The following is a 13816-nucleotide window of genomic DNA, read 5'->3' on the forward strand; positions in this document are numbered from 1 at the left end:
GCGCAGAAGAGGACGCTCACCTTTCAGCCTCGGCAGGGAACGGCTGCAGCCAGAGCCAGCATGCAGGTCACAGCCCCGGCCCCCAGAACCCCAGGCTGCGGGGCGGGTGCCCGCAGGACCACCCGCAGGAGAGGGGCCGGCCCAGCAGTGCCTGCGGGGCGTGGAGTCCCCTCGCTCCTGCTCCCGCAAGGCCAGGTACAATTCAGAGTCCTCTGGACCCCGATTCCTGCTCGGTGGCAGGAGGCGGCGACCGTCCCGTCTGGGCATTTTCTGTACCCTGTGCAACCTAACTTGGGTCCTGAGCACCCCTGGTCAAAAAAGATGGCATCCCAACAACTGGAAGGACGGCGGCATTTCAAGCTACCCCTGGGGACGCCAGGGGTTCGGAGAAACGGTGGGAGCGCAGGTGGACACGGAGGGGTGATCTCCACGACGGCGAGCGCGGAGAGCGACCTTCCTGTGCCGAAACGCTCATTCCCAGGAGGGGACGACGCATGCTACACCCCAGACTCCCAGCGACAGCAGGGCAGGGAGCGCCTGGAACACCCGCCACCTCCTGCGGCCGCACACGCTGATGGTAAGCGAGCCTTGCAAGGCGCCTCTGAAGACCTGCGCGGTGGGGCGTCCCCACAGTGGGGTGTCCCTCCTGGCCTCCTCGCCCTTCCTGCAGAAGAGAATTCTCCCGCGCGGTCTTACCACACACGAAGCTCTCCGGCGGCACTGAGAAAATGCTCTGGCCCTTCAGCGACTCTGGGTGGGCACAGGTGGCTGTCACAAAGGCCTGCAGCGTCCTGCCCACGAGCCACGGGGGCAACCACTTCAGCTGGCAGTCACACAGAAAGCTGTCACTGTTGATGTGGCTGAAAGAAAGAAGAGGGCACTCAGCACGGAAGGCCCAAGAAGAGTGGCGCCTGGACAGACGGGGACATCCGTCACCACCCACAGCGTGGGACGCCAACACCAGCCAGCTGGCCAGGGAGACGCTCTTCCCTGCAGCTCCCGTCCTGACCTGGAATCACCTGCCTGGAGAGTCTCACCAAGTGCAGCTTCTGAGGAGACACTGGTCCAGAGGCTGCATGGGCCCTTGTCCTCAGACTCTGCTCCTGTGTTACCCTGGGGACACCTTCTCACCTTTTCCTGACCCTGGCGAGGACACTTTCCCAAGAAGCTACTTGGAACATCCAAACTCAGTCTGGGACTTTGATCTAAACTCTGCGACAAGTTCTAAGAAGTCTTTATGGAGGCTATCTTTTGACTTGGCCAAGCTGCATGTCTTCTTTTTTGGGTGGGGCAGGGGCAGGCAGGTACCAGGGGTTGAGCCCAGAGGCACTGGACCACCGAGCCACATCCCCAGCCCTATGTTGTATTTTATTTAGAGACAGGGTCTCACTGAGTTGCTTAGCACCTGGCTTTTGCTGAGGCTGGCTTTGAACTCCTAGTCCTCCTGCCTCAGCCTCCTGAGCTGCTGGGGTGACAGGCCTGTGCCACTGCACCCAGACAGGTGCATGTCTTCTTGCTTCTGAATGTCCGCCTCCCGGCCGCTCATCCCTCCTGCCTGTGCCTGTCTCCTGTCCCTCAGGAGGCCAGGAGAACTCAGCCCTGCTCCCTGAACAGTGCTCGCCAGTTAACTGCCACTGCCCAGGGAGCAGGAGAATGTTCCACTTGGGTTTTGTGAGGCTCCAACCAAAACAGAGAATATTTTCTTTTTTCATTTCTCAGCAACTGAGGATAAGCTTTCCAAACAGAAATCAGAATGGCCATCAGAGCGGACATTCCTTCCCGAGGAGTCACGCCAAGATAGGTCACCCAAGAGTCCAGCTGCCCTGGTCCTGGGAGAGCCCACGCCTGAGCTAAAGGGCAAGGGCCAGCCTATGACAAGGGCAGACCCAAATACACGTGGCTTCCCCTTCATGTCCCTGGCACTCGGTGACAAAAAGGGACATGGTATGCCTAGAAATCCCACCCACATGGTGCTGGTCAGCAGTCCAGCAACGGCTTGCTCATCCAGCTGCTGCGGTCCTCCGAGACCAGCACAGCAACCATGGGGACGGGCTCTGTTCTCTCACTCTGGACTTTCTGTTTTTGGTACCAGGATGGAACCCAGGGCGCTTAACCACTGAGCCACATCCCCAGTCCACTTTTATATTTTATTTAGACACAGGGTCTCGCTGAGTTGCTTAGGACCTCGCTAAATTACTAAGGCTGTGATCTTGTGATCCTCCTGCCTCAGCCTCCCAATCCGAACTCTGGACCTCTAATGAGCAAACAGTGTCAAGCTAGCGAACAGCCAGGAAGAGTGGAACAACCCCAGGCTAAGTAGCGTCTACTCCTTCCTCCTGTTTCCTCCTCATTCCCAGAGAGCTGTGTGTCTTTATCTATTACAATAGTTTTGGAAAGTACTTTTCTGAAAACTGAAATCATCTTAAAGCCACTATAACAGGGAGGCCAGGCCATGATGGACCTTAGAATTGGCATGAGGTTTTGCATTGTGTCTGACAGGCCGGTGACATTCTGCTGTCCTGCTGCAGAGTTGCCTCTGCAGCTGACCAGCAGAAAATGGCCAGCCTCACTCCATGTACAGGGAGGTGAGCGTACCAGGAGCGAGGCCCCGTGGCCGACTACTTGGACTAGGACCTCGTCCTCCTGGGGAGGAGCCAGCAGGAACTCCCCACGGAAAGAAGTTCCTCTGCGGTCCCAGAAGGCACTGCGTCAGAGGGCCTGGAGTCAGAGGCTGAGCCAGCGCCGGCGACAGCTCAGGCACTTCTCTGAGGACAGGGATGGACCTGAGCACAGCAACAAACCGGGGCAAACTGATGTGACCTCTGTCCTATCCAGACAAGGATGTGGAGAGGGTCTGGCCTCGTCCCTGCTCAGCGCATCTGCCGGCCCCGCACACTCAGGGTCTCCCACTCCTCCATGGTGAAGCCCACCCAGCGAGGACAACAGACCCTGCAGGACCACGGTACTCGAGGTGCCAGCAGGTTTCCTAAGGCAGGAATTAAGAAGCTGAAACGCCAGGGCGGAGGGACAGGAGCCAGTCGGGAGTGACCAGTCGGACCACCTGGCCAGGTCACCCCATAAGGTGGTGACAGAGGCCAGGCTGACGAGAAGGAGGGGACCGTGAGCCGCCCAGGCTCTGCAGGCTCCCGCTCGTCTTCTGCACCAGGGAGAGTTCAGCCTCTGCAGCTGCCGCCCCAGCCCTCAGGATGGATGCCCGCATAGAGCGCGGGTTCTCCTGGCGCCAACCCCAAGTGTGTTTCCAATCAGCGCCTGGGGAGATCCACCCAGGGTTAGGGTTCCCAGGGTTAGGGTGACTGAGCGCACAGGACAACCTGCCTCCGTGCGACGGGGAAGGGAATTAACCCACTTCTCCCTGCAGAAGACGGGGCCCGGCCCAGCCCACGCCGGGTACGGCCAGAGGACCAAGGCTCAGCTCCAGAGCCAGGCTCAGGGTTTTGTTGGGTCTTTCTTTTCGGGGGGTGGCAGGTTGCCCAAGCTTCTAAAAGGGTTCAGTTCTTCCCAGCTAGAAAATCGTCTAGAACCCAAAAAGAAAATCTCTCCTTTCTTCCCTCTTTCTCTCAAAATACCCTTTTCCCACTTAAGCAGGTCTTTTGGACCCTGACACATTTCAAAGTTCCATGGACGGAAAACTTGTTGAGAACTGCACAGTGAATGCTCACTCACCCCAGGGATTTTTTTTTTTCCTCCAGTACCAGGGATTGAACCCAGGGACATCTAACCACTGAGCCACATCCCCAGCCCTTTTTATATTTTATTTAGAGACAGGGTCTCACTGAGTTGCTTAGGGCCTCACTAAGTTGCTGAGGCTGGCATTGAACTCGCGATCCTCCTGCCTCAGCCTCCCGAGCCCTGGGATCTTTTACGACCGATGCTCCCCTTTCCTTGCTTTTCCAGCGTCCACGCTGGAGCCAGTGTGGAATCACTTCTGAAGGGGAGCTGGGAATCTGTCCTTCAGATTCTGTCTCACCCAGATGGACAGGAGAAGAGTAGCCATGGCTGGAAGCAGGGAAGGAGCCCGAGGGTGGCAGCTCTCCACAGCCCTGCGGCCCCCGTGAGCCTGTTGCTGACTCCCTTGAGGAGGTCCTTGACCCTCCTCAGCAAGAGCACCCTCGAGTCCTCAGCACAAGACTCTTCACGGGACGCATGCTTGGAGCACCCCTCCTCTCAGGAATGTCACCTGCCCTCTTTGGTTCTCGACCACAGTGACAGGCCTTTTCCCCATTCCTACCCTCCCCACCCCAATCAAGGGTCCAGTAGGAGTGGCCTTAGGAATAAATGAGGTCAGGGCACAAAGATGACCATCCTCTGGCTTCTGCCATCTTGTAAGCACTTCTCAGAACCCTAAGTCAGACCTGGAGGGGAACTGACACCACAGTGGGAACTTCCCAGCTATGAATTGGTCACGTGTGGGAATGGGAAAGGAGGCGTGGGCACTGCTCTGGCAGGGACTCTGACACAGGGAAGCTCCTCTAACCTCGGCCACATGGCGCCCCACCTCTGAGCATCCCTCAGTGCTTCTGCTGGCTCAAGCCCACCCAGCTCCTTCAAGATGCCCGTCTCCATACGGACTCTTCACTTTAAGCAAACCCCAATGAGGAGAGCCGGGTACAGAGGCACACGCCTGTCATCCCAGCGGCTCGGGAGGCTGAGGCAGGAGGATCATGAGTTCAAAGCCAGCCTCAACAAAAGTGAGGCCCTAAGCAACTCAGTGAGACCCTGTCTCTAAATGAAATACAAAAAAGGACTGGGGATGTGGCTCAGTGGTTATATGCCCTGGGGTTCAATCCCTGGTACCAAAAACAAAAACCAAAACCAAATGAGGAGAACTTGTCCCTGAGGTAATTGAAGGGGTGATGACCCACTTTTTTAAAAAGAATTTGACATTATGTAGAACAGCAGCTAGCAAACCACAGCCCGCAGGCCCGCTGCTGTTACGCCAATACAAATTTAATGGCACACAGCCACACCTGTCCCTTTATGCATTATTTACGACTGCTTTCTGCTTTAACAACACTGTCAAGGAGTCGCTACACAGACCCTAGGTCCCAGGGTCCAAAATACCATGATGTCACCCTTTAAGAAAAAGGTTGTCACTGGGTGTGCTGGTACATGCCTGTAAGAACAGCAAGTCTGGAGGCTGAGTCAGGAGGATCTCAAATGCAAGGCCAAAACTTGTTTTGTTTGAGGGGGTTTGTCCAGGCTTCTAGAAGGGTGCAGTTCTTCCTTAGTGAGACCCCATCTCAAAATAAAAAGGGCTGGTGGTGTAGCTCAGTGGTAGAACACCCCTGAGCTCCATCCTCAGTACCAGAAAAAAGTGTTTTCCACCCACTGATCCAAAGTAAACCCCACTTTTTTTTTTGGCACTGGGGATCGAACACCACAGACACTTAACCACTGAGTCACATCCCCAGTCCTTTGTATTTATTTTATTTAGGACAGGGCCTCACTGAGTTTCTCAGGGCCTCGCTGAGTTGCTCAGGGCCTCGCTAAGTGGCTGAGGCTGGCTTTGAACTTGCGATCCTCTTGCCCCAGCCTCCTGAGCTGTTGGGATGGCAGGCATGGGCCACCAACTGGCTTCCCCATGGTATTTCTTTCTTTTTTAGCAGAACAGTTTAACTTACATCCACCCACAAACAATCACAGCTACTAGAGAAAGTGAGCATCATGCAATTACAAGGGCTTGTTACTCTGGAAACTCTTCCTCGTGTTCACGAGGACCCGGGAAACCCAGGTACTTACAGCTCCTTAAGGTTCCTCATCTTGATAAAGGCATCCAGCTGCACGGACCTGATGGCGTTCTCTCCCAGGTCCCTGAAATAGAGCACAAGGACCTGTGCAAAGAACCCCGGCTGCCCTTGCAGCCAGCCACGTGTCTGGGCCAGGGACCCAGAGGTTACCAGGACAGCCCTGGCTGCAGGCGGCCCGGGTGAGAACTCCACAGGAGGGGCTCTCACAAGAGTGGACACAGCACGCGCAGTGACACGGGAACACGGCGGCCCGAGGGCAGCGCGGAGGCCAATGCGGGCTGCTCAGCCCATCAGCGGCCAAAAGCTCTCCCAGCAGAACTCAGGTTGAACTTGGTTCAAAGGAAACAGACTGAAACCCCCTCAGGAGGCATCAACCCCAGGAGCAGTGTGAGGGTCTCAAGGCGGGTCTGTCCCTTCCTCCCGGGGCTGGGGGGCAACCACGCCCACAGAGAGGGGGGCCCTGTGCACTGGGCAGTGTCGCTGTGCCTGTCTGGGCCAGGACGGAGCGCCCTCGCGGGGGTGGTGAGGAGCCCGGGAAGGAGGGGGTGCAGCGGTGACACGGGCCAGCAGGAGGCAGGAAGCTGCGTTAACTGGGAGCACACCCCTGGCCACGTGTTCGGCGACCGCTCCTGGCACAGGCGAGGTAAAGGCCAAAGTGGAAGCAGCGGCGCTCCTGAACAGCCCGCCCGGGTTTACAGGGAGGCGGCCGGCTGCCTGCAGGTCAGGCGCGGTCCCGCAGGATACTCACAGGTGCTCCAGCCCGTCCAGCCCCGAGAACGCTCTCTTAGCCACGGACTTGATCTTGTTCCCGAACAGAGTCCTGCGGTGTCCACACATCCAGGAAGAGAGAGGGCGGGGACGGGGGGAGAGGAAGACACCATTAGCGCACCGCTGCCTGTGAGCCTGCCTGGTGAGAGGGAGGTTAGCCAGGAGGACACACGCGGCCTCGCCCTTCTGAAACGAAAGGCTCTCCTCTGTCAGAACGGAGCCGCCCCAGCAGGCTGAAGGGCGCACACGCCAGGCCTTCTCATAAAGGCCTCCTGCGGGCTCCAGCTCGCCCCCGTCAGAAGGGCAACCATCAAGAACACAAGCAACAATCAGTGTTGGCCAGGATGGGGAAACAGGCACACTCAGACATGGCCCGTGGGGCTGCAGATTGGTGCAGCCACTCTGGGGAGCAGTGTGGAGCTTCCTCAGAAAGCTTGGATGGACCCACCATTTGACCCAGCTATCCCACTCCTCGGTCTATACCCAAAGGACTACAGAGATACAGCCACATCAATGTTCATAGCTGCTCAATTCACCATAGCTAAGCTATGAAAACAACCTAGGTGCCCTTCAACAGATGAATGGATAAAGAAAATGGGGTGTAAACACACAATGGAATGTTACTCAGCCTTAAAGAAGAAAGAAATTATGGCATTTGCCAGTAAATGGATGGAACTGGAGACTACCATGCTAAGTGGAATAAACCAGTCCTAAAAGACCAAAGGCCTAGTGTTCTCTCTGATATGTGGATACTAACCCACAACAAGGGAGAGTGGGGAGGGAAGAAGAGTTCACTGGATTAGACAGAGGGGGATGGAGGGAACTGAAAAGGATGGGAATGGAAAGACAGTGGAATGAATGGGATGTCACTTTCCCATGTTCATCTATGAACACATGACCAGTGAAACTCCACACCATGTCCAACCACAAGAATGGGAAGGCACACTCCATGTATGTAGGATAGGTCAAAATACTGTTATGCATAACTAAGAAGAACAAATCAAAAAAATAAAATTCATTGCAAAAATAAAAGGCCTCTTACAGCATCCAGAGTGGCCATCTGCCTCCAAAGACCACCTGAAGCGGGCTGGGGTGGCAGACAAGAGCATCGCAGGAGACAGGGCTGGGCAGTGCCTCAGTGAGAAGCAGCAGAGAAGCAGGAAACTGTGGACCCGAGTGCTGCTGCCTGCTTCTGGGGACAACGGCTCCCGAAGGAGCAAGAAGAGGACAGGAAAGCCAGGGTCTGTCAAGGTGGCTCCGTAGCTCTTTGCACCCGAGAGGCACCCTGGGGGCGCGCCAGCGGGGGCTGTGGCCAGCTGGGTCCTTGCCTCGTTCTGCAGGAGGCGCCGTCTGCTGTGGCCTCTGAGCAAGACCCCAGATTTTACGTGACATCAACCCGTGGGGCACGGGTCCCACCAAGAACCAGGCATGAGACCTGGACTACCAAGGCAGTTCCACCCCTGACCTGCCAGAGAAGGCCGCGACACCAACTCCCCCGGGGACGCCAGCAAGGAAAGGCGAGACCTGAACACCATCGCCATGGCCTGCCACCCGCGCTCCGCCTAACAGAAGCAGGTCAGGAGCAGCGGGTGTCCTCAGGAGCGCAGGCCAAGCCAGACCCGGGGCTCGGACGGGGGTGGCGGCTCCACCTGCTCCCCAGAACACCACCAGCCCACTGGCCAGAGTCCGGGGCAGCCACGCCAGAGGGACCCCCGACCCCCACTTCATCAGCAACGGACCCTCCCCTACCCGGGCTTCCACCCTGGGGGCCCAGCAGCCACTGCATTCAGCCTCAGACAAAGCCAGCTCTGTTCCCCGCCTCCTCTGGAGGGCAGCGAGCACTGGGCCAGAGACCCCTGTGCGGTCTCCTCCCAGAGGCAGCGTACGTAGAGCGACAGCCATCTCATCCCAAAAGCACGTCTATGGCCCCACCATCAAAACTCCTGTTTTATTTTTGGGGGGGTGCTGGGGGTCGAACCCAGGGCCTTGTGCTTGCAAGGCAAGCACTCTACTGACTGAGCTATCTCCCCAGCCCCAAAACTCCTGTTTTAAAACAGATAAACCAAACACAGAGAACCCGGCGGCCAAGCTTAGGCTCTGTGGCCACAGAACCAGCAGCAGATAACCGCTGGCGGGGGGGGGGATGGGTCCAAACCCCAAGCGAGGCTGAGGGCACTGCCAACTTGTACGCTTGCTCAGATGCCCAGGCCAGGGAACTGAGCGCTCCCGTCCTGGACAAGGGACAGAGCTCATGAGTTAAATCTGCACGCTAGGTCCAGGAGGAAGCCAGGCTGCATTTCACCCATGAAGTATCAGTCACGTGGAGCGAGGCCGGGCTGTCACTTTTAATAGTGACAATAGCAATAAGGCGAGTCCTCCATTTCGCAGGGCCAGTCGTGCTGGCCATAGACTGAAACAGGCCTTCACCTTCTCCTGCAGACGCGTGGGGGCCGGGTGGCTAGAGACCCCAGTGGTTCTAACCCACAGCCCCTGTGTGGGTAAAGGGGTGCTGGGGCTCAGAGCTGGAGGGATGCTCTTGTCCCCAGCCAGGAATCCCAGGGAGGGATGGCTAGCCCAGTCACAGGCTGGATCGGCGCTTGCCCAAGCAACAGGGGCAAGGCACAGGGGTAGGGGGACGGGGGCAGTGGCACTCACACATCTGGGAGCAGCCACGACAGGTACAGACCCCTTCCCCAGGAATCCCACTCTGGAGGCCCCGCCCACCAGCTGCAGGACCGCCCACCTCCCTGGCGGGAATCCCGAGGCTCTGCTCTTCCCTACGCCCCCAGAGACAGGTGGAACCACAGGGCAGACCCCTGCATGGCTGGTCCCACCCATGTCACTAACAGTTCCAATGAAATGCCTCTTCTGGGGCCCAGAAAGCCTCCCTTCTCTCCTCACGTGCTGACTGTGCGGGGCCCATTTGGAAACAGGACCTCCGGCGTGGGAATATGACCATCCCAGGCAGACCTGGGAGGAGCAGCCCGGGCCTAGAGCACCCCAGCGGCCCCAGGAAGCTGCAGACTGAAGAAGGAGCCCGGGGCGGGGCGTGAGGGACCCTCTGAGCTCAAAACCTGGAAAAGCGAAGGGTGGGGCAGCAGAAGGTCTAACGGTGGCTCTGCTGCTCACGCTGCTCTTCATGGGAAAATATCTTCACGTAGGCCTGGACTGTGGTGAGGTGGCAAGGACCCCAGGAGGAGCTCCACCTCCACATTCGGACCCCAGGGAACGCCAGCCTGGGAACTCTCCAAAGGCAGGCTCAGGCCACCTTGCTCCAGGGGCTCCGCACGGCTCCTCCTCCGCGCTGCAGGCTCCACGCTCCTCAGGGGAGCCCAGCAGACTGGGGCCAGGCCATTCAGACGCAGCAATGCAGCATGGTGGCCAAGCCACAGAGCTCCCCTGGTGACGTGCTGAGGAGACCTGGCGAGGGCGGGATCCGAGCGGCATGGTTCCCTCAAATGTTTACTCAGCACCAAGCACAGTGGATTTTAACCAGAGCTGCGCCCCAAGATCCGTCTTTCCCGTCTCATGCACACACGTTCACGCATGAGACAAAATGGTATCCTGAACCCCAGGTGGCTGCCACACACCTACAGCTGTCACTGGATTGTGACAATCTCATGATCCCCTCTACCTCTACCCTCTTGCCATTTTCTAATCCAGCTGGATTATTTCAAATCCAAATCACAGGCATCAAATCACCTTCCTGGTTTTTTTTTTTTTTGGTATCAAAGATTGAACCCAGGGTGCTTAACCACTGAGCCACATCCCCAGCCCTTTGTACATTTTATTTAGAGGCAGGGTCTTGCTGAGTTGCTTAGGGCCTCACTAAGTTGCTGAGGCTGGCTCTGAACTCACAATCCTCCTGCCTCAGCCTCCCGAGCCACTGGGATTATAGCGATGCACCAGCGCACCTAGCTCATTTTCATTTTCTATCTAAGAGAAAAAGACATTCTTCCTTTGGCAACATAACCACAGTACCATCACATTTAAATGTATATTGCATTTAAACACATCAAGGGTCACTTCTTGGCCTTTTGGCTCAGATCAAATATAAACCTCTCAAGGAATTCTTGTTTTTGTCTTGAGTTCCCACGCTGGGTGTGTGTGTGTGTGTGTGTGTGTGTGTGTGTGTGTGGTGTCTGTCTGTCTGAAGCATGTACGGAGCCTCCAGACACAAGGTCCTGGCTCAGCGGGGCTGTGTGCCTGCGGTCAGAGACCCGCACTGCAGGACGTCCCCAGGAGCCTCAGGCCAGGTCAGTGCGGAGAGAGCGCCCAGCCTCAGCAGAGCCAAGTCAAGCAACCTCCCGGCCGTGAGAGAGACAGGGCTCAGGGCTGCTAAACCCAGGGCAGCAGCTAAAGGAGGTGACAGAGGACGGAGGGCAGGCCCTAGGAAGCAGGCTGCCGCCCACAGCACCGGGACCCCCAGGGGCCCACACCTCAGGCATGCTTTCCTCTGCCACCTGGAGTGACCTGGAGGCCATGACACTCGAGCAGCAGCTCGGGGTTCTGCTGGCAGGATGTGCCCTGCAAAGAGACACGGTGCTATCCACTGTCCCCACCCACGGGTGGCTGGTGGCTCAGGTGCCCTGCACCCAGCACCGCCCTGCCAGCCTGGAGCTCCTCTTGCTAACCTCAGGTCCTCGCACCAGCCCACTGGACTCTCGGGTTTTCTCTGGGCTTGCTGTGAATGGGTTAAGCAGTGAGGCGGTTGGGAGGTGAGCATTGTTTGCAGGAAGAGAAGAAAAACAGACAGCATTTCTTTTTTGGGCGGGGTGGGGTACTGGGACTGAGCCCTAACCACTGAGCTATACCCCCAGCCCTTTATTTTTTATTTTGAGACAGGGTCTCCCTAAATTGCCCAGGCTGGCCTTCAACTTGTGATCCTCCTTGCCTCAGCCTCCTGAATTGCCAGGATTACAGGCACTGAGCTAACCGACAGCCTTTCTGACCCGCCATCAGAGCGGAGCATGTGCATGAAAAAATACAACCCGGAAAGAGATGAAATAGCCAAAGGAACAAGACGGCTTTAGAGGTGGGAGAACAAACCTGGCCTCTGCCATCCGCCAGCTGGAAGCCTGAGCTGAACACCTTCATTTTTCTTTCCTTAACTCTAAAGAGGTTACATAACCCAGGCCCACCCTCATGAGATCATTACACACACACACACACACACACACACTCACTCACTCACTCACTCTCCCAGCATCAAAACTGGCAAATTCTAGGAGCTGGGGGTGGTGAGGGAAAGTGGACCCAAAACTTTGAATTCAAATAGCTATCACGACCGTGCTGCCCTTGGTAATGAGCGCTTCTGTCCGAGATGATGATCAGAAACACAAATACTGAAAGGAGCCTCAAAACGCATCTGCGCAAATTCTAGAAAGGGAGCAGAAAGGCGAGCTGCGTGCAGAGGACAACAAAGTCTTGACTCTTTTCACATCTGCTGTGAACTGGGCCCACAAGAAGTTCCCCGGGTCTGCAGCCCCGAAGAACCCACCACCCACCTGGGGCCTCGAGGAGATCCCTGGCCTGCAAGAAAAGAGAGGCTGGGGTCTCCAGGCTCTTCTCCCTGAAGAGCAGAGGATCTCTGTGGAGTCCACTGTCTTTTCTTTCTCTGTCTTTTTTTGGTACCAGGGATTGAACCCAGGGGCACTCGATCACTGAGCCACATCCCCAGCCCTTCTTTCTATTTTATTTAGAGACAGGGTCTCGCTGAGTTGCTTAGGGCCTCGCTAAGTTGCTGAGGCTGGCTTTGAACTCTCCATCCTCCTGCCTCGGCCTCCCCAGCTGCTGGGACCACAGGCATGCGCCACCGTGCCCACCTACAGAGCCCACTTCCTGCTGCTGGCCTGGGAGGCAGGACAAGGGAACTGCCAAACAGGGATCCCGTGTGCGCCAGTGCTCAGAGAAACACGCACTCAGGAATACTCACAGCTTGCTGAGGCTGTCGAGGCCCGCGAAGGCGCCACTGGTGTCCTCTATTGTGCCCGAGATCTCATTATGGTCCAGGTCCCTGGGGAGAAGACAGGGCCCATCAGTCACAGCCCTCACCCCACTCTTTTTTTTGGGTGCCGGGGATTAAACCCAGGGCCTTGTACTTACAAGGCAAGCACTCTACCCACTGAGCTGTCTCCCCAGCCCTTTTTATTCGTTCTGACAAGAGCCCGTAACATGGCATGATCATGAGAGCGTGGAATATGACCTGTTCTGGTCCGGTCCCCAGTGTCCCCCCTTCCCACTCTGCCACAGCGGGAGCCTGGCCTCGCACTGGGTTTCCACCACACAGCTCAAGGCACCAGGTGGTCCCCGGGGCCGAGGGTCACGTGTAGCCATGGGGAGTGGGCCCTGAGGTGGCGGCCCAGGCTCCCAGAGCCTTCCGGCACAGACACACACCGGCCGGCAGCCCTCTCCAGCTGGCCCGGGGTGGGGAGCAGCGCAGAGCGCTAGGGCGGCCCGGCTGGCACCCCGCCTGCACACAGTGGACACCTGGCCCCAGCCTGGAGGACGGGCTTCAAAGTTCCTAAAGGTTCCTGTCTTCTCTCACTCCACCAGAGTCCCTTTCCTGGACCCGACCAAGAAACTGGAGCGAGGCACATGCAAGAAGAGAAACGGGCAGCAGAGAAAGCAGCCCTGGCCTTGTGCCCGGCATGCTGGCCAGCGGGTCTGCAGCCCAGAGCCGGTCTCCTCACGAGGCCTGCACAGCACTGGACTCTGAGCCAAGGGAGGCCATCTGGGTGCTGAGTCAGACTGGTGACCCGCTCGCCAGGATGGGAGAGAGGGGGCCAGCTCCCCAGGCCAGGCTCCTCCAACAGAGCAGATCCCGAGGCCGGTGACGCAGCCCCAGCCTCCAAGGGCAGGCCGCGGGGCCCGGGCGAGACACCTCACCTGCGGCCAGGCGCTGTCCTGCACGCCCTCTGCCTTCCCCAACTTCCCACCAGGCCCTCGTGCCTGCCCCTCCCTCTCCCGAGCCCTTGCAGAACGGCCAGGAACAGAAGGGGTGCTGCTCTGGGCTCCCAGGAGAACCCGGGGTGCCCCGGTGCCAGGAGGGAGGGAGCTCAGAGGGCGCGCCTGCTGCAGGAGGGGCTTCTCCTTCAGCAGGTCCTGCCCGGTACCGTCAGACCCAATGAGCCCAGCCTGGGGCTGTGGCTTTGGGTGCCTGGGTCCCCGTCCTGCTGCTAACCTTGGCCTCTTCCTCTGGCCTGCCCAGTCTCAGTGCCCTGGCCCCGATATCCCAGCCTCGCTGCGCCTCAGCTTAAAGAGCTTGGCGTGGGGTTTCC

At 57.8% G+C, this 13816-nt stretch overlaps 1 protein-coding gene across 1 annotated transcript in view; it reads right to left on the reverse strand.

The window, feature by feature from the left end:
• Positions 1-13816, reverse strand: part of Lrig1 (leucine rich repeats and immunoglobulin like domains 1) — a 132236-nt gene that overhangs the window by 14690 nt on the left and 103730 nt on the right. The window contains exons 9-12 of the mRNA XM_047532091.1: positions 12472-12552; positions 6517-6588; positions 5761-5832; positions 697-860 (exon numbers count right to left, since the gene is read on the reverse strand). Coding sequence (XP_047388047.1) covers positions 697-860; positions 5761-5832; positions 6517-6588; positions 12472-12552 — 389 coding nt within the window. The remainder of the gene's footprint in view (positions 1-696; positions 861-5760; positions 5833-6516; positions 6589-12471; positions 12553-13816) is intronic.

This window comes from Sciurus carolinensis, chromosome 17 (assembly GCF_902686445.1).
Source record: "Sciurus carolinensis chromosome 17, mSciCar1.2, whole genome shotgun sequence".
Taxonomy (NCBI): domain Eukaryota; kingdom Metazoa; phylum Chordata; class Mammalia; order Rodentia; family Sciuridae; genus Sciurus; species Sciurus carolinensis.